This window comes from Chiloscyllium plagiosum, chromosome 2, assembly GCF_004010195.1.
Source record: "Chiloscyllium plagiosum isolate BGI_BamShark_2017 chromosome 2, ASM401019v2, whole genome shotgun sequence".
In the NCBI taxonomy this organism is placed as follows: domain Eukaryota; kingdom Metazoa; phylum Chordata; class Chondrichthyes; order Orectolobiformes; family Hemiscylliidae; genus Chiloscyllium; species Chiloscyllium plagiosum.
Genome location: NC_057711.1, coordinates 18722045 through 18748485, shown reverse-complemented (window position 1 = coordinate 18748485; position 26441 = coordinate 18722045). Strand labels below are relative to the sequence as shown.

The following is a 26441-nucleotide window of genomic DNA, read 5'->3' as shown; positions in this document are numbered from 1 at the left end:
GACCAGAGGGAGCGGTCCCAGGAAAGGCTGACAAGGGAGGGGAGGGGAGGGGAGGGGAGTATATGCCTGGTGGTGACATCTGCTGGAGGTGGCACAAATGGTGGCAGATGATTCTTTGGATGTGGAGGTTGGTGGGATGGTAGATGACAAAGGGGATCCTATTATTGTTGTGAGAGGGAAGAAAAAGCACAAAAATGGGCTGGATACAGCTGTGGGCCCTGGCAACCATGGTGGTGGGGAATCCTCAGTCCAGGAAAAAGGTGGAAATATTTGAGGTCTCCTGCAGCATCACTGGAACATGATGTGATGAAGATGGAGAAACAGGGAGAATGGGATGGACTCCTTCCAGGAAGCAGGGTGTGAGGATGTATAGTCCAGGTAACTGTAGGAGTCAGGGGGTTTGCAGTGAAATTTGGTGGCCAGCCTATCACCAGAAATGGAAACAGAGATATCAATGAAGGGAAGGGAGGAGTCAGAGAAAGAATTGTGGCTGGATGCCCAGGTAGGACTGGATAAAGGAATGTTTCACGTACCCCACGAAGAGACAGACACACTGGGGCCAATGCGGGTACCCTACCCACTCCTCTGACCTGAAGAAAGTGAGAGCAGTTGCTCAGTATGAGGACGAGCTCGGTCAGGCAGAGGAATGTGGTGAAGGATGGGGACGGTTCAGGCCTTTATTCCAGGAAGAAATGGAGAACCACAAGTCTATCCTGGTCGGGGATGGACATGCAAAGGACTTGTAAACTAATGACTTTTGTTGAATATAAAACATTTAGTGTCAGGGACTGGAACAGATAGTAAATATCTGGCAAGAGGCTGAAGTTATGAGAAGTGATGGAGACAGAGTTGGGGAGAAGGTTCCAGAGAGGCATGGGTACCTCTGAGTTGTTGCAGCTTGTGTTCCTTTATTAGATTAGATTAGATTAGATTACTTACAGTGTGGAAACAGGCCCTTCGGCCAACAAGTCCACACCGACCCGCCGAAGCACAACCCACTCAGACCCATTCCCCTACATCCACCCCTTCATCTAACACTACGGGCAATTTAGCATGGCCAATTCACCTAACCTGCACATTTTTGGATTGTGGGAGGCAACCGGAGCACCCGGAGGAAACCCACGCAGACACGGGGAGAATGTGCAAACTCCACACAGAGAGTCGCCTGAGGCGGGAATGAACCCGGATCTCTGGCGCTGTGAGGCAGCAGTGCTAACCACTGTGCCACCGTGCCATCCACTCCTGAAAGGAATTAGAAAATGGGGGGGGGGGCAGGGTGCGGGGCACCTCTAAGCCAGCATGAGATGGTGCCAATGGAGAGAGAAGTTGAGAGTGTGCCTGAGGCAATGCATGGCACTGAGTGTGGACCTCAGGACGCGGCAGGGGGAGGACTGAACCTGCGATCCTGGATTCAAACCATGGAGGATGAAATATTAGTTGGAATCCAGTTGGGATGAGTCTGAGCTGGAGGCAGTCACTGAGGGATAAGATGGGCCGTGGAAGTGAGTTTTGGCAAATACCTTGTCAAACACCAGGAGTGAGAATGACAGAAATGATAGTGAACGAATGGAAATCCTGTCAGAGAGAGCAGCAGAACTTCTTCAAAGTTGGCACACTTGGAAGAGGTGTCACCATGAGTTAAACATGAAAATAAAACATAGAAAAGCAGGTGATTGTGGGGTAGAAAGTGAGGAGCGGGAGACCCTGTTGGGATTGTGGGAGGGAAAAGTAGAGGTGAGGGGAAACATGAGGGGAAATGGGTTAGACACAGCAGATAACCCTGTCAAAAACTCTTCAGGACCCTGCAGCCTTCAGGATTCAATAGCCAGCAGAATAAATTTACAGCCTGAACACCTTCTTCCATGTCCTTTATTCACTCCCCTACCTCAGGCCCTGTCATCACATGGGCTGGTTCAGCACAGCCAACCCATTTTTACCTACTTATGGTCCCCATTACCAGCTTTTCTTTCTCCCAGGCTTACCATTATCCATCTGTTTATCTGTCTAACTGTATTTCCCTCTCTCTCTGAGCTCCGTATCCACAAATCACTCACTCCCTTATTCCCCAGCCCTACCTTCAGCATATGTACCACCTTTTCCTAGCCACTACTAAGTCTGAAGAAGAGTCATTGGACCTGAAATGTTAACTCTGCTTTCTCTCTACAGATGCTGCCAGACCTACTGAGTTTCTCCAGCAATTTTTGCTTTTGTGTTAAAAATGTCTATTTTCTTTTGTTAAGACCCTACTTTTTCACCTGCAACTTAGTACCCAGGAGATGACAGGGGAGTGATGAAGGAGGAAAGATGGGAGGAAGCAAGATGGACATAGGAATGTGAGGAGGGGGAGTTGGGTGATGCAGAAATGTTAAGCATCTACAAGACACAAGTTATGAGTGTGAAGGTATACTCCCGTTTTCCTGGATGAGTGCAGCTTGATACCATCCAGGACAATGCAGCCCATTTGATTGGCATCACATCCACAAGCATCCACTCCTTCCATCACTGATGCTCAGTAGCAGCAGTGTGCACTATCTACAAGATGCAATACAGAAATTTACCAAGGGTCCTTAGACAGTACGTTCCAACCCATGACTACTTCCATCTAGAAGGACAAGGGCAGCAGGTACAGGGGAACACCCTTACCTGCAAGTTCCCCTCCAAGCACTTATCTTCTTGACTTGGAAATATATCACTGTTCCTTCACTGTCACTGGTTCAAAATTTTGAAATTCGATCCATAAGAGTGTTGTGGATCTAACTGCAGCCTGTGGACTACAGCAGGTCAAGAAGGCAGCTCTAGAGCAACCTTCTCCAGAGCAACATGGGGGCAGGCAATAAGTCAAAGGCTGCCAGGGATGCCCATGAGCCATAAATGAATAAAAAGAGGATGTTTGTTCAGATGTCGGACTAGGTTGGGTTGGGATATCTAGTCAGCCTGGACGGGTTGGACCGAAGGGTCTGTTTCCATGCTGTACATCTCTATGACTCTATGTCCTTTGAAAGATGAAAGAGATACATTTTAAGAAGTCTCTTAAAGAAAGAAAGTGATGTAGAGAGGTGGTGAGGTTAGGAAGGGAATACAAGTGCTGGGATCTAAGGCAACTGAAAGTACAGCCACTAACAGTGAAGCATTAATATTTGGGAATTTACAAGAGGCCTAAATGAGAGGAGCACAGATACGGACAAATAACAAAACTACAAGGGCGTAGTGCAACAAAATGCATCCTCCCTGGAACATTTTGAAGCAATTTTTCTCTCCTCTCAATCTGGAAGCTACTCAGATATAATACATGCAAATTTTGCTCTGTTCAATACAACTTAAAATTGCCTGTATCTCCAGTTTAGGTGATGCACAGCCAATTATAAAATTAATGCCGTGTAGACATTTTCCGAAACAGAAGCTGAAAACTAGATGCTGTTTTATGATGGGTTCTTTTGCACAACAAAAATCTAATTACCTTTGCCTTAAAAATATTTAATGGCCCTCCCTGCACTGCCTTCTGAGGCAGAAAGTTACAAAGTTGCACAACCCTCGATAGGGAAAACATTCTCCTTCCTTATGTCCTAAAAAAGATGACCCCTAATTTTAAAACAGTGGGGTTCTGGACTCATCCAAAGAAGAAATATCATTTCACATCAATTTTGTCAAAGCCAAGCAGGATCTTATGTACTTCTATTGATGCATCCCTCACTCTTCTGAATTTCAGGGGAAATATGCACAATTTTCCCTCAAAAGATAACCTGCTCATTCGAGGATAATGGTCGTAAACCTCCTCTGAACCTACCACAGTTACATCCTTCCCGTGGTATGGAGGTGCCGGTGTTGGACTGGGTGAGCAAAGCTGAAAATCACTCGATGCCAGGTTATAGTCCAACAAGTTTATTTGAAAATACAAACTTTCAGAGTGTTGCTCCTTCGTCAAGTAGCTAGTGGGGCAGGATACATCGGATACAGGATTCCCATAAATGAGGAGACCAAAACTGCATATAATATTTCAGCTCAAATGTCCTGTATAACTCAAAAATAATATCCTTGCTTTTATGTCCAATTCCTAGCATAGAACTATGGAAAGGGTATGGCACAGAAAGACCTATTTGATCCATTGTGTCTGCAGTGACTGGAAAACATGGCTGCCCATTCTAATCTGGGACAGGCACCATGTCTGTAGCCTAGCAAGTTACAGCAATTCAGGTGCAGGTCAAGCTTTCTTTTGAATGAATTAACAGCTTCTGCCTCTATCACCAAGCCAGGTGACTAATTCCAGTCACCTATCACTATCTAGATCTAAAGGTTTTTCTTCATATCCTCTCTAATCCTCCTGTATCACTTTACAATAGTCCTCTCTGCTAGGGGAAACAAGGCTACCCTGTCCATTCTATCCAAGACTTTTCTTCCCTCATTGAGGCATTAATGTGAATTTCAAAAAGCATGGTCTGCCTTCCCCTAACAGTTCCACGTTATAAAGAATTGTCAGAATGGAAGAACGGGCTGCATATTTCTGAAGGAGACTTGATTAGATCCCTTCTCAGAAATACAACGCTACTTCTTTTTATAAAAACAAGGGCATGAAATTGCTACTCCTAGGAAATTCAGCCCATTATAGAGTATCAATACATTAATAAACAAGCTCCTGATGTACCGTGTAAATGCAGGATATCTGAAATGAAAACCGCAAATGTTCAAAACATTCAGCAGGTCACAAAACAGCAGTACAGGCAGAGATAGAACTAACATTTCAAACCAATACTGCAGGTAGCATTTAGCAACTGGCAATTTTCAGCTTTTGGATCCAAAAATAAGAAGACTTAATATTAACTTTATTTCGAACAAGCTATTTCAAAGTACAGAGAAACGTTTAATACTGGTGTCACGACCAATTTCTGGACTTTAGCCTTTTTGAAAGATAAATTAATAATGGCTGCTAACAGCAGTACAACTTCTAAGTACCTCTTTGGTCTTACTAAATAAAGATACAAGATATGAAAAATTGCATGCGCTGGGATGTAAGTAAAGCAGCAAGAATTCTGAGTGAATCTACATAAATAAAAACTCTTGTCAGGAAAAAAGTACTGATTTCATCTCCAGTGGAGGTTGCTGGTAACTGCAGTGTGTAGAAATTAAAACTCGGCTGCACTAAGCTCACATCTTCCTGTAACCTAAAATAATTGAGGCCTCTCTCTGGTTTAAAAAAAATTCTTTATCTCTTCTGGATGAAGGTAGTCGAATATTTATAATTAACTTGTCTGGCTCTGGGAGATAACTTGACAAACTAAACTTAATGAATATCTTCGGCACCTAAGCTTAACAAAAATGTCAATTGCTTTTGCTGGCATTAACCAGTAAGAAGCTGACATGCAATTTGGTTGACAAGGACAAATGATACAGTAGATTTTTAAAAAAATGACTGTAATGAAATGTTGTAAAATATTTAGAAATTCAATGATGGTAATGGCTTTTATATTAAAAATTATTGTGTTTTGTTGTATTATACCGCATTAGTGGAAAATGCAATGTGAAGATCCAATGGCTGCCTTAACATTTACTTAAAATTCAAAATTTTTTGACATTCTTTGAGAATCATAACCCTATCTGGATGCTTGCCTCATTTTGTTTGGATAGTGCAAAGTGCGGAACCTATACTCTTTTATGTTTTGCAAAGCACACCCGGAGGAAATGCCAAGTCTGTAGGAGAGATGAGTTCTGCCATAATATGGAAATACTATCTGCTGAACGGTGACCTGCAATTCTGGCAAAATGCCTGCAATAATCCCAGTTCCGTCAGCATTGCTGCACTAAAATCCCAGGAATTCCTACCTCATCCATTACATTTTGTGGTCAGCTAAAAAGAGCAGGAAGTGCATTCTTGCTTGACATGCCACATTGTAAGAAACAACTGCAATAAATTTGGCAAGAAATATTTGTTGTATATGCATTTTCTTTTCTCACACCATTTTCTGGTCACTGTTTGTTAAGAGTCTACACAGAATTTGTAGTGAAAGCATAAAGTGCTGGAGATCACAGCAGGTCAGGCAGCATTCATGGACGGAAAGCAAGCTAACTTTCGAGTCTGGATGACTCTTCTAGACTCAAAACATTAGCTTGCATTCTCTCCATAGATGCTGCCTGACCTGGTGTGATCTTCAGCACTTTTTGTTTTCAGTGCAGATTCCAACAAGCTGTAGTAACTTTCTTTGACAAAGAGTTTGTTGAGTTCATGAGTAAGTTTTATCGGGGAAATACTTTCTCTCTCCTGAGAGCCCATACAAAACCTAAGGCTTGAGTGGATGTGAAATAGACACTAAGATTGGTGGATTAGCAGATGGTGAAGGGGACTATCAGAGAATACAGCAGAAATAGATAGACTGGAGAGTTGGACAGAGAAATGGCAGTTGGAGTTTAATCCAGGCAAATGCGAGGTGGTGCATTTTGGAAGATACAATTCAAGAGTGAACTATACAGTAAATGGAAAAGTCCTGGGGAAAGTTGATGTACAGAGAGATCGGTGTGTTCAGGTCCATTGTTCCCTGAAGGTGGCAAGGTAGGTCAATAGAGTGGTCAAGAAGGCATACGGCATGCTTTCCTTCATCAGTTGGGGTATTGGGTACAAGACTACTCAGACCTCTTGGCATCATGGTAGCCCACAAACCGACCAACACATTAAAACAGCAGCTAATTAACTTAAATGACTCTATACAGACAAAACTAATGTCATTTACAAAATACCTTGCACAAACTATAACAAACACTACATGGGACAAACCAGCACAAAACTTGCCACCAGGATATATGAACATCAGTTAGCCACAAAAATATATTACCCACTCTCACTAGTTTCCTTACATACAAATGAGGAAGGACCCCACTTTGACTGGGACAACAGATCCATCCTAGGACAAGCCAAACAGAGACACGCACGAGAATGCTTAGAAGCATGGCATTCCAACCAGAAATCTATCAACAAACACATTGATTTGGACCCCATCTACCACACACTGAGAAAAAGAATCTGAAATGACATCACCAACCCAAGGAAACCTAAACACATAAATAGAAAGAAGGACATAACACCAGCGCTTTTATTAGATTACTTACAGTGTGGAAACAGGCCCTTCGGCCCAACAAGTCTACACCGCCCCGCCGAAGCGCAACCCATCCAAACCCCTACATGTACCCCTTACCTAACACCACAGGCAATTTAGCATGGCCAATTCACCTGACCTGCATATCTTTGGACTGTGGAAGGAAACCGGAGCACCCGGAGGAAACCCATGCAGACACGGGGAGAACGTGCAAACTCCACACAGTCAATCGCCTGAGGCGGGAATTGAACCCGGGTCTCTGGCGCTGTGAGGCAGCAGTGCTAACCACTGTGCCACCGTGTGCTTCACCAGAGGCTTCCAAATGATGTTACCTAGTGTGGTGAGAAAATGTCTGAAAATGAACCTTCTCACTCAGCGAGCAAACTTACATCCAGATACTCAACATGAGCTACAAATCTCCTCAAAACTCATGTATTTTAAGTTTTACATGAGTTCTGTCAACTTACCATTTAGCCTTTTCAATTATATTTGATTCCTTATTTAATATTTAATGCACAATTATTAAAATACCAACAGTTCATTACTTTGATGGAGTGATATACATTTCAAGGCATTCAATAATTACAGTTCACATAATTGATTGCAGGTTATTTCAATAATTTTTTTAAGTTAAGCTTCCAATTGAATTACATTTCTTTACAGCTGCTGGTGTTTACAGTGGCAATGTTACCACAGCAGTTACTTGTCCGAGTGACAAGAGGGCATGAATAGGTCATGAAATCTGGAAATCTTTATATCATTTAGCAGACTATATGACATTTAACACTTTACAAACCTTCTCAAGATCAACCAGTTGATGAACAATAAATACTGCCCCAGCCACTGAAGGTCACGTGCCACAAGGGAATTTTAAAAATAACTGAGGATGACATTATTTTTCCTCAAAGTTGTCACCATCTTGGGATGTAGAAGTTCCCAGGTCAGTGCTCCCAGAGTCAGAGCCACAGAAGTGGAAAATGGGCTATTGAAGGATTTGTGATTTTATAGAGCAATCTTATCCCCCTTGACCTAGTAGGAAGTAGGGCAAGGTGACTGTTGAAATGGACCATGAGCTTCAGAAACAAGCCTCTTCCCAAATGCTACCAACTTCAATTTTAGGTATTTTCCAATCAACCTCTTCATTGTGACCTCTGGAACAGGTGGAACTTGACTTCAGGTCTCTTGGTCCAGACATATGGACTCTACCACTGCACAACAAGGATCCAAAACAGGGGACTGCAGATGCTGGAGATTAGAGTCAAGATTAGATTGGTGCTGGAAAAGCACAGCAGGTCAGGCAACATTCGAGGAGCAGGAAAATCAATGTTTCAGGCAAAAGCCCTTCATCAGGCCAAAACATCGGTTTTCCTGCTCCTCAGATGCTGCCTGACCTGCTGTGCTTTTCTAGCACCACTCTAATCTTGACAAGAATCCAAAACAGCCCTTTTCGAAATAGCACTGCAGTACAGAGACCTGATGCCCTTTTGTAGTGAAACAAGTATTTAAAAGGACCAACATCCCTTTAATCAGCAAAGGTAATCTATTTAGCAAGTTCCATGAATGCTTCATCCCAATGGTCTAGGTATCTGAAGCCTTCCCTCCTGCACCAGCCTCGCAGCCACGTGTTAAGCGGCATTCACTGACTGATCCTCACCTCACTATCTTGTGGCACCGGTTGCAAATTGAGATCACTACTCGTCTTGCTCTTCAGCTTCCAACCTAGCTCTCTGTAGTCACTTTTCAGATTCTCAATCCCTTTCCTGGCTATATCATTGGTGCCAATATGTACCACGATTTCTGGCTGCTCACCCTCCCCCTCCAGAATCTTGTAAACCTGATTGGTGACATCCCAGACCCTGGCACCGGAAAGGCAATGCACCTTCCGGGAGTCTCGTTCCTGACCACAAATTCTCCTGTCAATCAGTCTAACTATTGAGTCCCCTACCACTAGCACTTTTCTATTTTCCCCCTTTCCCTTCTGAGCCACCCGTGCCAGGCTCAGTGCCAGAGACCTGACAACTATGGCTTTCCCCTGGTAGATTGTCCCCACCAGCAGTATCCAAAATGGTATACTTATTTGCTGAGGGGAACGGCCACAGGGGATCCCTGCTCTGACCGTCGGTTCCCTTTCCTCCCCCTGACAGTGACCCAGCCGTCCTTATCCTGTGTCTGAGGAGTGAGCACCTCCCTGTACATCCTCTCAATTTCTCCCTCAGCCTAGGATGATCCATAGTTCATCCAGCTCCAGTTCCCTAACTCGGTTTTCAAGGAGCTGGAGTTTCAAGGAGCTAGTTTCCCAACTAAACTAGTCCCATTTGCCTACTTTTAGATTGAAAATACTATGCTAATATAACATTTGAAGGAACAAAAAAACTGCAGATGCTGGAATCCAAAGTAGATCGGCAGGAGGCTGGAAGAACACAAGCCAGGCAGCATCAGGAGGTGCAGAAGTCGACGTTTCGTCCGTAACTCAAAGGTTACAGTCGAAAATTCGACTTCTCCACCTCCCGATGCTGCCTGACTTGCTGTGTTTTTCCAGCCTTCTGCCGGAATGCAACATTTAAAAGCATCCTAACCCTTTCATCACCTAGCCTAATTTACGGTGCGCTGACCATTTTTTTTAAATTGCTGTCATGGAGTACTTTGTTTGGGATATCAATGAAGTGCAGCAGGAGCGTGGACAGAATATCTGGAGCCATCAGCACTTCAAGGGTCAAGAGAGAAACTCAACATTGTTTTTATTTCTCTGCCTTCCGATGCACAAATGATTCTGGGTTCGCCCAATTTAAGGAACTCTAAAATCAACAGAACCTTTAGAAAACACTTTTTGAAAATTAAACGTCCCAGAGTCTGCTGTCTGGAGGGGCATTCAAAAAAAAATGTTTCTAAAGGAGAGGGAGCAATTGCAAGAAAAGAATAAGAAATTTCTCACATCCCTGTTATGTGAAGGGGCGGTGATTTGAGGCAATGACAGATTAGGAAAACCGAATCTTGCAGTTAAATAGTGCCCGAACAGCTAAATTTATTTTTAAACAAGGAAGCAGTTCGCCGTCCTTTTGCAGCCACCGTAGGTGGGTGTGTAAGAGGAAGTCCTGAGCTTGATGGGCTGAGTAGTAGCGGAGCTTTCTGTGAATGGGAGCCCGCTTCGCGTTGCTATGGGATTCCCGGGCTACGTTCCACTGATCCTCGCGCTCAGCGCCTCCTGCTTCCTGGCTGCTGCCCAGCTCCCCCTGGTCACCAATACTTGGCCTTTTAAAGACGCAACACAGCGAGGTAAGTGCAAGCCAGGCATGGCTCTGCAAAACAATCAAACGACTGATAGGAAAAACACGTAGGTCTAAGTTTCTAAGACTGTACATAATCAGCATTTGTTCAAGGAGAGCTGTTGCAAATGTGTGCTCTGGTTGTTTCTACTGGTCTTCATCTAATCCTGATTAAGTTCCAGTAGAGTCGTGAAGGATCCTGGCACCTCCTCCTCCTCTCTTTGGCCTGAGATATGGTGACCCTCATGTTAAACTCCCCACCAATCATCTCTTTCTCTCTTTAGAAATGAACAAAGAACAGTAGGGCATAGGAAGATGCACTGACACTACTGTGACAGTAGTCTAAACCAGAAACCTTTTGCCTCTATGCTTATCCCTCTATTCACTGCCTATTAGTGTAGCTGTTAAAGTGCCTCTCAAACGTTGCTATTGTATCTGCCTCTAACACCTCCTCTGGCAGCACATTTCAGACACTTAGCACTCTCTGTGTGAAAACATGCCTTTCACATCCCATTTAAACTTTCCCCCTTTTACCTTAAACTTATGTACCCTAGTAATTGACATTTCTACTCTGGTAAAAAGACTCTGATTATCCATTCTATCCATGCCTCTCATAACTTTGTAAAATTCTATCAGATCATCCAAGCAAGTTTGCCCAATCTCTCCTCATAGCTAATGTTCTCCAAGGCGTGCAACATCCTGGTAAACCTTTTTCTGTACTCTCCAAAGTGACCACATCCTTCTGGTTGTGTGGCAAACAGAACTGTCCATACACGCGCGCGCACACACACCCTACACTCACACCCATGCATACACTGTCTCACAGGCATATACTCCATCACACTCCTACTCTCACTCTCTCCCTCGCTCTCATGTACGCACACACATATAAGTGTATGGGGTGAATTTGCATTTGCTGAATTGTATTTGCAGATACATTCTATTTTGTTCAAGAAACTAGCAATCTGTAAGCAGTCTTTTTTTATAATCCATGTGACATTTTATAAATTCCTACTTTGAAAATATAACCAGTCTGACTCAAGATTGGAATACAGACAGACTCTAACCCATGCCTTTAATGCATTGTCTGAGCTGAGATGTCACTTTTTATATAGCACCTTAAGTTATCTCAGGAATGTGACTTGAAGGAAGTTCTGGGATTTTCATGTTAATGAATCGAAACCTGAAACCCATTCTAAAAGATGAAAGACTTAGCAGCAATCTAGGTTTGTTCAATATATTGCAGCAGAGTATGACACTGATATTTTGCTATAAAGTTTGTCGTATGATCCTACACCACTAGCTACCTGATGAAGGATCAGTGCTCCAAAAGCTTGTATTTCCAAATAAACCTGTTGGACTATAACCTGGTGTTGTTATTTTTAACTTTGTCCACCAGAGTCCAACAGCAGCACTTCCACATCACAATATTCCAAATGTGGCCTAATCAAAGTTCTATTCAAATCCATCATGGCCTACCAATTTGTATATTCTGCTTGATTGATGAAGGCAAGAATTCCATATGACTTCTTGACCACCTTGTCCAGTTGTGTTGAAACTTTTAGGGTACTATGGACCTGTATGCCTGGATCCTTCTATATGTTGATGCTGCTGAGGGTTCGGCCATTTACTGTATACTTTCCTTTTGCACTAGATCTTCCAAAGTGCCTCAGCTTCCATTTATCTGGATTAAACTCCATCTGCCCTTTCTCTGTCCAAGCCTCCAGCCTATCAATATCCTGCTGTACCCTTTGGCAATCCTCGGCATTGTCTGCAGCTACCCAATCCTTGCGTCACCCACAAAATTACTTCTCAAACTTACTTCTATACTTCTTTTTCAGCCATGCTTCATAGTTCCCTTTTCAACTTGCTCAAATTGACCTGGAGGACTTCATCCTCTTTTTACTTTTGGTATGGGTATGGACCACAATTTGTGTTTCTCCCTAAAAATGCTCTGTAGCTGCTCAGTGAGATCCTTTACTCTGGTACCAGGGAGGCAGCGTACAACCTTGAATTCAGTCACAGAAATATCATGTTGTTAGTCTGCTGCATTCCCCATATTCTTCATGCCTCCTGTATAACAGAGTCACATGGAATCTTGGTTCTGACACTGATGCTGGCAGCACTCCCCAGTTGAACCATTACTCTTATCAGTATTTTAAGATAAATACTGATCGTAGACTGATGCACTCAGGGGTTTCATGCCTTTTAAACCTCGAGTGTCTCGCAATCATCCACTGCCTACATACCTGTCCATCCTTGAGCTGCAGGGTAACCATTTCTGGAAACATGTTATTGAATAAACTCTCAGCTTTGCAAGTAGTCTGCCAGCTGCTACTCAAGCTCCAAAACCTGGAATTCATGCCCCTCCAGCTGACAACACTTGTAACTCTCTGGGAAGGGATGTGACCTGGAGTTCTCACATGGCACAAAATGTCCCATCAAGCTCTTGATTATGAGATTAATAATTGAGTTAAAAGAAACAAAATTAAGACTAAATAAATAAAAGACTCAGGAGCTGTTCATTAACGGGTTGTTTCTTTTGAGCCAATATCACTTTTTTTTAATGGGTGGGAGGGTTGATTAAATGCTCTACTTTAATTCTGATTTGTTTTTTACCTCATTTAATTTAATGAAGATGTAAAATATTTTAGTGTTACCTCTTGGAATTTAAACATTATCCCCTTAGATTTAAGAAATTTTATAATTACATCTGATTTATGATGATGAATCATAAAATTGACTTAGTTTTTTTTATCCAAATTAATTACCCCAGTCTTAATCTTATAGGTGATTACTGGTAACGTTTCACTTTCGTTTAAATTATTCTCATCCCAAGTGACTTTTTGTGCCTTGATGTCACTTTCTGATTGGACACCACTGCTCTGGCGATGTTCCAACCCCGCGTCAGATAACCTAATTCAATGAAGGCCAGGATCCTTGTGACTGTCGTATGCAGCACATATATCCAGCGAGTAATTAGTTAGGTCAAAATGACATTTATTCTCTGAATTCTATACACCATTATTCCATAGATATGTCAAGTCCTGTTATGCTTCTGGTAACAGAGATGGGTAATGCTGGCACATGCTCTTGTATAATTACTTACCCTTTTGATCAGAAAGCTTTAATGCAGAATGTGTGCAAATCTACACTACCAGAGTTTAATAGAAGACAACTGAGTTTTAAATTCCAAACACATTGACATTTACATATTAGCTATCCAAGTTTTGAAACGGTAACAAGAAGAGGCTGCGTGGTGTGCAGCACTGCATTCACTAACTGTTCTTAATGTTCACTATTGACATTAAAATATCAAAACCTTCAAAAAAGCTAAACAAGCTAACAGAGAAGGATAACATGTAATTAACATGACATTTATTCTCAAGCTGTTTTCATTACTTATAACAAATTTATGGTTTATTCTTGTGAAATTTGATTTTAAAAACCACATAGCAATTTGTTATCAAAGCACTGAAGTAATTCAGTACACATAAAACACCACTACAATCTAAAGGTCTTAAATGAAGAAACATCAAAAACTGTTGTAAGATTCAAACTGTTGGAAGGTTCAACAGGATGTTAATATTGTAACTTATCACTGCTCCTAATTTACATTATTGTCTCTTCCTTTTCACTTAAAATCATCAAACAAACTTATTTCTTATTGTGATGGAAGGTGTATAATTTATCTAAATTCTAGTGTCATTTATTTTTTAGTTGGACTTACTGATTTTTAAAATTAGTAATATATTGGATTTTCTGTGTCTGAAGGCATTTAATGATGAACTTCCAAGTATTTCTGTAGCCATGGTGATTTCTTTCAGAACACTTTGAGAGAGAGGGCCACCAAAAACTAATGGGCTTTAGATACAGTGGGAAAATGTACAAGCGAACAAAAGTACACAGTGTAATATATTAGGTATTCTTGTGGAAGATACTGAATGAACCTTTTTCAAGCTTGAGGTAACACCACACAGCAATCATGAGAATGAACCTCCTATGAACTGCCTTCAGTACCACTCCATCCTGCCTTAAGTAAGGGGACTAAAGTTGTATGTAAAACTCCAGGTGCCATCACATAATGCCTTGTACAGTTGCAACACCTCTCCACTTTTATACTGTATTCCTTTAACAATAAATGCCAAAATTCCATTTGCCTTCCTTATTTTCTGCTGTACCTGCATACTAAGTGCACTTACATTTTCCCTTTTTAGATACCTACAGAAGCTCTGATTTGATATTGCTGAGTTTTCAAAAAATCGCTGGCTCATACACAATTGTTTGTTCTTAATTCACCTTTTGTTGTTTGTTGTTATTCTTTGTAATTTGACCTACCTGTCGTCTTTGGTCTACTATATGCTTTTTCCTTAATTTTGAACTTTCTTTAACTTTTTCAAATAACCATGAACTGTGGTTCATTCCCTTGAAATGTTTCATATTTGTAGGAATGTGCTTACTCTTAGTATTCTGAAATATCCTTTTAAATGTCTGCCACTGCTATATGTACTAATATTTCCTTGCTTAACATACCAGTTCATTTTAGCTTTTTCAGTTTTTATGTCCTAATCATTTTTCCTATATCTAAATTTAAAAGACGAGCTTTAAATAGTCTCTTTAGATCCATTTTTTAGAATTATGATTACTGTTCCCAAAACGCAGTCCCACTGAAGCTTCAATCACCTGGCGACACTCTTTCCTCAATATCTAGTATGACCCCTAACGTAATTGAAATATCTACATATTGTTTCAAGAATTGTTCCTGGGTGCACCTAACAAATTCTACCCCACCTAGGCCCATGGTAGTAAGAGTGTCATAGTCAATGATGGGCAAGTTAAAACCAGCCCTTATCACATGCTGTTGTTTTTACATCTTTCCATAATCTGCCTCCATATCTGATCCTCTAATTCCCAATGGGTATTGCGAGGCCTATGGTATAACCCCATCATCATGATTGCATCTTTCTTATTGCCTCTTTGGATGAGCTATCCATGATATACTCTCTTAGTCCAGCTGTAACGTTCCCCTTAATCTGTACTGCAACTCCCCAAACCCTTTTGACAACCCTCTCTATCTCGCCTGAAATGTTTAAACCCTGGAATGTTGAACTGCCAGTCCTGCGCTTCTCTTACCAAGTTTCTGTAATGGCTACCACACTTGTAGTCCCATCTACCAATCCAGGCTTTAAGCTCACCTGCCTTGCCTGTTGTACTCCTTGCATTAAGATAAAATAAACTTCAGATCACCAGTTCACTAACATCACGTGTTCTTCCTATTAGACTTAACCTCTACCTTCTCCTCAATCACTCCACATGCTGACCTACTGCTCTGGTTCCGAAAACCCTGCCACACCAGTTTAAACCCTCCAAAGTGGGGGCACTAGCAAACCTCCCTGTTAGGATATTGGTGTCCCTCAGTTTACAAGCAACCTGTCCTTCTTGTAAGGCCTCTCCTGTCCAGGAAGAGATCTCAATGATCCAGATATCTGATCTCTCCCTTTTACTTCAGCTCTTTATCCATACATTTCAACTGTAATATCTTACTGTTTTTGGCCTCACGAGCACATGGCACAGGGAGTAATCTGTGACTACAACCCTAGAGGTCATACTACCAACTTTCCACCTGACTCCTTAAATATCCTTTGCAGGGTCTCATCGTTCTTTTTGTTTATGTCGTTACTATCAATCATGACCTCTGGCTGCTCACCCTCCCCTTTCAAAATACCCTGTGCCACCTCAGACATCTCCTTGATCCTGGCACCAGGGAGGCAAAACACCATAGAAACACCCATCTGTTACCATAGTTATCGAATCAAGGTGGTAAAAACAATGACTGCAGACCACCTCAGACATCTCCTTGATCCTGGCACCAGGGAGGCAAAACACCATAGAAACACCCATCTGTTACCATAGTTATCGAATCATCAAGACAGGTTAAGATGCAGGGAAGTTGTTTATACCTGTGGAACATTTTAGACCAAAGGACGTCATCTCAGAGTAAGGAGACACCCATTTAAGACCAAGATGATGAAGAATTTCTTCTGAGGCGAGTGAATCTTGAATTTTTCGAGGCAGGGTTGTTGAGTACATTCAGGGCTGATACAGGCAGATTTTTAATCATTATGGGAATTAAGCCTTATGGGGCAAAAGCAGGAAAGTGGATTTGAGGATGATTTGGGCAGCACAGTGGCTCAGTGCTTAGCAATGCTGCCTCACAGCACCAGGGTCCCAGGTTCGATTCCAACCTTGGGTGACAGTGAAATCTCCACACAGACATGCTCCCCGTGTCTGCGTGGGTTGCCTCTGGGTGCTCCGGTTTCCTCCCACAATCCGAAGATGTGCAGGTCAGGTGAATTGGCCATGCTGGGGGGCGTGGACCTGACCAGGTAGTCACAGAGGGAACGGTCTTTGCGGATTGGTTGGGCCAAAGGGCCTGTTTCCACACTGTAGGGAATTTAAAAAAAAAAGATCAGATCATTCATTATCTTATTGAATGGCTTAGCAGACTCGATGGGCTGAATGGCCTACTTCGCAACTACATCTTACGGACTGCAGTTAGAGACGAGAACAGATGTGGCCTTACCAGCAAACTCCAAATCCAAAGAGAAAAACAAACTTTTCTACCTTTTTATTTTGTTTGGATTAATTTGGATGTGTTTTGTATTCAGCATGGGACACTCTTCATTCTGGAGGTTCAGCATTGGATGCAGTAGAGAAAGGCTGCAGCCAGTGTGAGTTTGAGCAGTGTGATGGTACTGTGGGATATGGTGGAAGTCCAGATGAACGCGGGGAGACGACACTGGATGCTATGATTATGAATGGGTGAGTAAATAACTAACCACTGCGCGGAAAATAACTTTTATCTGTTTACAGTTGAACCTTCAGGATTGATTTGTGTGATGAATTACAGTCTTCTGCAAATACCTTTATTCAAAATAAGATCTAGCTTCAAAATCTTTGCTTTTTTCTGTTGCATTTTATTTGCTGTTCACCCTGCCAAACTCACTGCAGTAATAGTCAACCTTCTGAAAAAGTTGACATTTGCCTGAAAAATCTGTCATGTTTCATGTACTTTTTGCTCATGTTTTGGAGTGGTATGGCAGAAACACCCGAGTGAGTCTTTCTCTTTGTTGCTGTTTTTGCATTTGCGTTCCTAACTATCTAGAAGACAATGGAATAGATTTTAGAGTCCGATGTGGCCACACCTGGTAAGGATGTTAGATTTTCTTTCCCAAAGTACATCAGTGACATTAGAACAATATTACATGATCTTCATGAGGCCATATATCTTTACCTCTCTGTTTAAACTTCACCATTTGCCTTGGTGGGATTTGAACCAACTTGAAGTTCTGGATTAATTCCAGTGACACTACCACTATGCCACCACCACTCCTCATGTATTAATTATAAGCTGACCTTTTTTTTTTGCTTCATGTTTTGTCTCAAACAAACTCAATTTTTACACGAGTAGATATAATTACTGGATGGTATGAGGAGGGTTAGTTTTCCTGTTTCCCACATTCCCCAAATATTTTGAAATGGATTATGCTCCCCTCACAAAACCTCAGAATTGCACAGTCCGTTTTCTTGTATGTGGTTGGAAATGTATTTTAGTTGAGTTGCGCACAGTTCACAATGTGCATGAAGTCTGTATATGATTCACACAATCTATTTCAAGTGTGATGCCACATTTAATATTTTTAATGAGAACACTCTGAACATGAACTTTGAAAATGTGCAGAAAATGAATGCTCACAGCATGCCATTTCTTAATTGAAACATAAACATTGAAATTCTTCACTCACATGTTTTATATATATATATATATTGTTAAAACTCTTCAGTAACACAATTGAGGTTGGAGCAGTTGGAAACCTGCGAAGAATTAAAAGTGCAATCAGCGTTGCAAGAGCAGTGATGGAACATAGCAGTCATTCATTGTTGGTGGGAGAGTCAGGTAAATCTCCATTGTCCAGTGATGATAAAAGAACTTGTATTAACATATTCTTGTTCTTCAACATATTTAATTTATTCATAAAACTTACAAAAGTGCATTGTACGATATTGGAAACTTGGCATTACATGAAGTGATAATCCAAATAAGTTTTCTCTTGTTCTATGTATTTACAAATGCAGCTAACATTCACAAATTTTTTGACATGTCAAACTACAGCCGACAGGGTTTTACTCAGTTTCCAGGGCCTTTCGCATCTATGTCTTGAAAAGTCTTAGTTGCTTTTTCCCCATAGCATCTATATAGCAACTCCCTTAAGCTTTCTTGCAGCCCTCAAAGTGCTTTCCTGGACTTCTGTCAGCACACAACATTGAGTGATGGACAACACTTTACAAAGACTGATGGAAATTTCAGGCAGTTCAAAGCGTGTCTTGCACTTGCATTCTGAGCAGCAGTTAAATCAACTATGCTTTGCAAAGAAATGACAAACTCCAGTTAAGAAAAATACACATTTAATGACCGACTAAATGGGTAGATTCACTAGGCCAAAATAATTAGACCAGACGCAATTTATTTATGTCTTCATTTGAATGACTTTGAACATTCGACATAAATCTAATTGCTCCATTTTTATTTGAAGGCAATTTATATTTTTTAAATTTCCTCGTGTCATTCAGTTCCGCGGTGTATACTCTTTTTTTTGAAAAAAATGCACAGTTATGGTTTATTTTGGATTTGTTATCTTACTGTCAGCAAATAATATCGCTGGAAAGCAGAATGTTTATTTTTGTTTGAAGCAGTGATTTGGGTTTAATGTATTGGAAAGGATTCATATCATAAAGAGTAAATCATGCAATGCTGATTGTGTGACATATTTGTTTACTTACTGAGAGAAATGTAAGTCACTCAGTGACTTAAATTTGTAAATTTCTATCAGATTGCTACTCAGCCTCTGACACTCTGGAGAAAAAAAATCCAAGTTTATCCAACCTCTCCTTACAACTAGTATATACTCCAACATAGATTAGATTACCTACAGTGTGGAAACAGGTCCTTCAGACCAACCAGTCCACACCGACTCTCCGAAGAGTAACCCACCCCGACCCATTTCCCTCTGGCTAATGCACCTAACACTATGAGCAATTTAGCATGGCCAATTCACCTGACCTGCACATCTTTAGACTGTGGGAGGAACCAGAGTACCCGGAGGAAACCCACGCAGACACTGGGAGAATGTGCAAACTCCACGCAGACAGTCACCCGAGGCTGGAATCGAACCTGGGACCCTGGTGCTATGAGGCAGCAGTGCTAACCACTGAGCCACTGTGCCACCCTGGGCAATATCATTTGCACCCTCTCCAATGCCTCCATATCCTTCCTGTAGTGTACTGACCAGAATTGCACACAACATAGCCTAAAGACAAAAAAAGTTTGCAACATGTCACAAGACCTTTTTGCAATGCGCTTAGAAGCAGATCTTGAATAATTAACTAATGGATAGTTGACACATTCATGAATAGTTGCCAGTTTAATGATTCTATGCCTCTTGTGTCCTGTCTCTAGTGATGCAAGAACAATATTATACACAATAGTGAGGAACAGAGTTAATTCTTCCTTTTGCTTAAAATTGCTTTCAAGATCTTCTTTCCTGATGTACGAGCAAAATGCTGGAGTTGACGTTTCGAGCAGTTCTGAAGAAGAGTTTGTCTTGAATGTTAACTTTGTTGCTCCCTCCACAAATGCTGCCAGAGCTGCTGAGTTTCTCCAGCACTTTGTTTTCACACTGACCATCAATTCAACCATCCAGAACAATGCTCTCGACTGTGTCTCCAGTGGGAAATGGCTAATTGAGAACAGCTCAAGCTGAGGAAACCCTATTATAATCTAGAGATTTCATCCCTTGCATTTTTTTTTTGAGGTTAAGCTGGCCTGAATTTAGCTTATGCTGGTCCATATGAATACATGATCTTTGATAAAGTTTGTGGCAGTTCTTGAATATGTTGACAGAGAACATGACAGGCAGCCAAGAATACATTCCTGGGTCATCTTAGTGGACAGAAAACTGATATGTTTGGAAATGCTAAGTGAAATTATCGTAGATTTAAAATCGTGAATATATGAGATAGGGGGAGTACCAGAAAACAGTCAGTGGCCTGCCCAAAGTACTTTTCCAAATCTTTGTATTGCCAAAGGATAATTAAAGGGCTGAGACTTAGAAAGTCAGTTTCAATGTCTTGCATGCACGTAACAAAATTTATAGATTGAAAGGGGACTCTATAGTCAGGGGCACAGTTAGGCATTTCTGTGGCTATGAGTGAGACTCTAGAATGGTGTGTTTCAAATGCATAAGTCGGGTTTGAACTGTAAAAGACTTTAATTAGGCTATGTTTGGAGTATTGTGTGCAATTCTAGTGACTACACTACAGGGAGGATATGGAGGAATTGGCGAGGGTGAAAAGATGTTATCTGTGTTGGAGTATATTAGTTGTAAGGAAAGGTTGAACAAACTTGGATTGTTTTCTCCAGAGTGTCAGAGGCTGAGTGGCAACCTGACAGAAGTTTAAAAATATAAGAGAGACTCTGGGAGATGGATAGTCGGAGTCTTATTCCCAGGGTTGAAATGTTAAAAACCAAGGGGCATAGGGTTAAGGTGAGAGGGGGAAAGTTTAAAGGAGATGTGCAGGACAAGTCTTTTTTATACCGAGGGTGGTAGGCACAAGGGATTTGGTAGAAGCTGATACAAAAGCAACATTTAAAAAGCATTTAAACAGATAGATAGGGAATAGAGAAATACAAAGCATGTGCTAACAGATGGGTTTAGTTTAGAATGGCATCATCAGCAGAAATGTAATAGAGTCATAGAGATGTACAGCATGGAAACAGACCTGTCCATGCCGACCAGATATCTCAACCCAATCTAGTCCCACCTGCCATCACCTGGCCCATATCCCTCAAAACCCTTCCTATTCGTATACCCATTCAAATGCCTCTTACATGTTGCAATTGTACCAGCCTTCACCACATCCTCTGGCAGCTCATTCCATACACATATCACCCTCTGCGTGAAAAAGTTGCCCCTTACGTCTCTTTTATATCTTTCCCCTCTCACCCTAAACCTACGCCCTCTAGTCCTGGATTCCCCACCCCAGGGAAAAGACTTTGTCTATTTATCCTATTCATGCCTATAATTCTTACAGATAGCTGACCGAAAGGGCCTGTTCCTGTAGTGTACTGCTCTGTGTACCAATGCAGTATCTTTGAATTTTTCATATGAAAGTATTGTTTTTCCAACAGCATCAATCTTTGCTCAGAATATGGGATTCCTCAGTGAAGACTTAACATCAAATAAATCTCTGTCCATCCATGCAGAATGGCTGAGCAAAAAATGCCAGCCCAATTACTGGAAGGTGGGTGCCACTTCTGTCAAGGACAAGTCCTGCTAAATATTTTTACTTCTTTTCAGTCATAAGATGAAAATTAATAAGAATTTTATAATATTACCAGGTATTGTGTTAAAAATTTGGTTTTCACAGAATGTCTTTCCAAATGCTAAAACGTCTTGTGGACCATATAAACGAAAGGAAGGGCAATGGGCAAAAAGACATAGAATGCCAGCACATGTGGTCGATGTTCACAACCATGATACCATTGGTAAGCTCTTTCCCAATCTGCAAAATCTACCAGCCTTGAAGAGTACAAGCAGCCGCTTGAACGCCATCACTTCCAAGTACTCTTGCAAGCCAAGCACCATTCTGACTTGGAAATATCCTGCTTATTCACCCCTTTTGGGTCAATATCCTGGAATTGTTTCCCTGATAGTCCTTTAGGAATGTCTACTTTCTTTGGATTGCAGCAGTTCAAGAAGGCAGCTCGTCACTACAACTTTCTTAAGGGTAGCTAGAGATGGGCAATAAATCGTGGCTCAGCTAGTGATGTTCACATCCCATGTCATAACTAAGAAATGATTAAAAGTAGGTGGATAGGTAACTGGTTTATTGGAAAAATTATCTTGGCTGCGTATGTTGAATTATGATACAAATAAACAAGTATTCATCGTTCACCACATAGCTGCAGACAATAATTAAAAGGAAAATACAATATAAATGAAGTGTACAATTATGAACTTTACTATATATAAATAATTCAAAATAAATTGCAAAAAAGTAGGTCTCCTTAATTTTTAGACTAAAATTGTTAATAAGTACTTAAGAAGGCATACAAGACATTGCCTTTATCAGTTGCGGCACAGAATATAAAAGCAGAGAAGACATTGTTGGATCTGTATAGAACTTTGGTTAGGCCACAGCTGGAGTACTGTGGAGTATCTGGTCACCACTCTATAGGAAGGATGTGATTACACTGGAGTGGGTGCAAAGGTGATTCACTAAGATGTTGCCTGGAATAGGAGATAGATAAGCTCGGATGGTTATCTTTGGAGCAGAGAAGATTGTGTTGCCCTGATATAGGTGTAGACGTTTTCTAACCAACCTGTTCAGTTATGTCTTTGCATATCTTTCACACAGGTGGGTCTTCAACAGGGTAACCTCACAACCTTTGAAAAGTACTTGGATGAACACTTGAAATGTCATAACACCAAGGTTATGGGCCAAGTGCTGGAAAATAGAGCTAGTGTAGTTAGTGCAAGCAGTATAGACACAATAATCCAAAGGGCCTTTTCTGTACCGTATTAATCTCTGATTAATGAAAGATCTACCACACTCTGTAATTTGTAGTAAAGCTCACTGATAATATGCTATCAGATCAAGTTTATTAAATTCTCAATCATTTACATATGGTTTATGACATTCATAAAGTAAAGGTTTGGGAGTTATCACAATTCTTCATTTTATGTCTTTTATGTGGTGTTTTCTCCTGAATTCATTTGCGAGTTGACTTTCATGTAATTGTGGCCATTATTAAAGGGGACTTTACAACTAGTTGTATGGAATTATAGATTCCTGTATGATATTTTGCCATTGAATTTTTTAATTTAGGTATGATTGTAATTGATAAGAGTAGAAGTATAGTGGCTGGAACATCTACTAATGGTGCAACGCATAAAATCCCAGGGTATGTATTTTTGGGCTCTAAAGCTTCTAGTGAATGACTCGTGTCTCTCTTTATGCCTCACTATCTTTGTTTCACCACCGTTTGTCGCGCCATCTTGCTCTCTCCATCTGTCTTGCATTGCGTTGTTTCCATCACTTTTGAGCTCAAACTCTCTTTCTATTTGTGTTGCACACTCTCCATCTGTTTCATGCTCGCACTCGCTCTGCTCGTCTCGCACTCGTGTTCTCTGTCTCTCATATTAGCATAAGGATTGTCAACTCGACTAAATATTATTTGGGCCAACAGCCTCATTTACTTCGAAAGTTCTGTTGTATATGATGATTAAATCATCTGTCTCATTTAAAAATGTGAGTGAACATCCAGCAATATTTGGGGCTAACTATTGTTTTGGCTAAATGCCATCATTCATCAGGATTGAGTTACAGTAAGTTGCCATCCCCTTGTGTTATTATTAATGTGTGACTTCTGTCAAGTATTTTCACTTGCCTTGTATTATTGTCACAGCTGGCATAATACTTCAGTTAAATGGAAATTTAAAATTTAATTGGTACGACAATCAAAATATGGAAAAAGATCTAGTGGAAAATCTGTCCCGCTCCATTACTGCCCTGGCAGTGAAGTTGAAAATTACCCCCATAATGTAAAACCCTGACTGTTTAACAGATGGCAATTTATTGGTATCAACATACGTTTTTTAAATGTGTTTCAAACAGTTGACTGAATTTCACTGCAACTCCTAAAACTGGTTTGAAAGCAATCCAACATTTATTTGCCACCAACAGCTGGAGCATATTATTTGAAGAATTTTGTTGTAAAAATTAGTGTTAACATCCCCGACAGCTTGTTAACAACAAACACTTGTATTTATTCTGTGCCTGTAATGCAAAGTCTCATTCCAAAGTGCTTCACTAATAATGATACTGAACAAAATTTGACACCAAGCCACAATGAGACTTTCGGGCAAAATGCTTTGTCAGTTTAAGGAGTATCTTAAAGCAGAAAAGTGAGGAAGACCAGAGATTTCCAGAGCTGAAGAGATCCTTTGTTGGTCAGAGCTGAGGAGAGCTTTGGAAGGGTGAAGTCCAGAGGTTAAGAAGGCAAGGAGAATGGTTTAAACAGGAGAAAGTGAGGTCTGCAGACGCTGGAGATCAAAGCTGAAACTTTATTGCTGGAACAGCACAGCAGGTCAGGCAGCATCTAGGGAACAGAAGATTCGACGTTTCGGGCACATGCCCTTCTTCAGTCATTCCTGAAGAAGGGCATGTGCCCGAAACGTCGAATCTTCTGTTCCCTAGATGCTGCCTGACCTGCTGTGCTGTTCCAGCAATAAAGTTTCAGAATGGTTTAAACAGCTGATAAGCAGAGGCAGAACTGAGTCGGACGATTTTTTGGAGATGTATTTAGGTGATCTTAGTACAAATATATGGTCAGAAAACCATCTCTGCGTCATGACATCAAATCGAGTTCAGCAGGGAGGGGCTAGTGTTTAATGGCTAGGTAATGGTGTATCTGGTGTTGATCAAAGACAGTATATTTAGTTAGACTAATTTCTGTTCATCCAGTTCCAGATGTCAGACAGCCTGGTAATTCAGAAACTGGAGGCATTGAGAGAGGTTATCATGGTTAATCTACAAATGCCCTATCAATCAAGTTAGGAGGAATGAGCTAATACCCATCTGCCACTGACCACAACAAAGCTATTGACTTTTAAAAGCCATGGTATGTAAATGCCTCCATTGGACTGCAGTGGACAAAGTCAGAAGTCACATGACACCAGGTTACAGTGTAACCAGTTTATATGAAATCACAAGCTTTCAGGGCTTGTGAACAAAGGAGCAGTGCTCTGAAAGCTTGTGATTTCAAATAGGCCTGTTGGACTGTAACCTGGTGTCACATGACTTCTGACTTCGGCAAATCAGCACCTTTTAAAAGTCAACTATATATTAGATTTTATGTAGCTCAGTATCAGAAGCAAGTCAGTTAGTTTTCTTAATAAATGAGGAATGGGTTCATTTCAAAGAGTGTTTACTGCAGAGAAGTTGAAATACCTTTGCATCCCAGAATGATCCAGAAATTATGAGCAATTTTCGCAGACAGGAGCAGAAGTCGATAAGTGATCCAGCCATATCTGGTGCTAAAGGACTAAATTTGTTTACCATGTCTGTTTGTTCAAGAATAATCTCAATCATTTTAGTTGTTTGTCCTCTCCATTCAGGTGTGTGTCCTTTTGTGAGTGGGAAGCAGGGGCTAGTGTTGGAGAACTAACCATGGTTAGAGGGATTATGGGGACTGGAGTTTCAAATGTGGAGGTGAGGTTAGACTTTGGATTGCTAAACAAGGGGAAAGTCCTAGGTTTAATACCTAAGTTGTGTCTAGCTAATAAACCTTGGATGTTTTTCTTGCCGAAACCTTCTTCATTCTGCTGGCTGCTGTGCCTTCAGTTTGTGTTTAACTCCAGAATTTCTTTCCTAAATCTCTCTCTCTCTTTTTTTCTATAAAAACTCACTGTTTTTGACCAGCTTTTGGTCGCCCATTCCATCATCTTGTTTAGTTGGCTTGCTGTCAACTTGATTTTGTTGACCTTCGCTCCTGTGAAACAACTTTGGATGTGTAACCATGTCAGTGGTGCTTTATAAATGCAAGTTGTTTTTGCAATATTGCAGCCAGCTGCATGCAAGTCTTTAGTTATTTGAGGTAGAATGTGAGAGAAATTGTGTTGGTCTAGAAGTTAAATTTAGTCCCTCTCTCAGTCTCATGGAATTTTGTGTCATGAGATAATGGAAGAAAACCCATAAAGATTCAAAATTGTTGGTAGGAAGATGTGCTGGAAGGGACAGTGAACATAAAGTGAAAAAAGTTTATAATGCTTTACAAAATTTGCTAATATTTGACTTTCCATTTGTTGCCTAGTATTCCCATTGACTGCTGGGTGAATCCTCATGATAATTGGAGCTTCGCCATTTAGTCCAGAGGCATTTCCTCCCCACTTAGAGAATTATGGGGTGTTGAATTGTTCAGTGAATTAGCGTGGTATTTCTAAGCATTTTTTAAACAGTGAAATTTAATTTTCTGGGA

The 26441-nt window shown here is 41.0% G+C and overlaps 1 protein-coding gene across 1 annotated transcript in view; it reads left to right on the top strand.

The window, feature by feature from the left end:
* Positions 1-9971: 9971 nt before the first annotated feature.
* LOC122557314 (N(4)-(Beta-N-acetylglucosaminyl)-L-asparaginase-like) overlaps positions 9972-26441 on the top strand; it is a 31295-nt gene continuing 14825 nt past the window's right edge. Inside the window, exons 1-6 of the mRNA XM_043704893.1 lie at positions 9972-10352; positions 17011-17164; positions 18187-18299; positions 21591-21703; positions 21830-21947; positions 23291-23366. Of these exons, the coding sequence (XP_043560828.1) occupies positions 10235-10352; positions 17011-17164; positions 18187-18299; positions 21591-21703; positions 21830-21947; positions 23291-23366 (692 nt within the window). The 5' untranslated portion in view covers positions 9972-10234. The remainder of the gene's footprint in view (positions 10353-17010; positions 17165-18186; positions 18300-21590; positions 21704-21829; positions 21948-23290; positions 23367-26441) is intronic.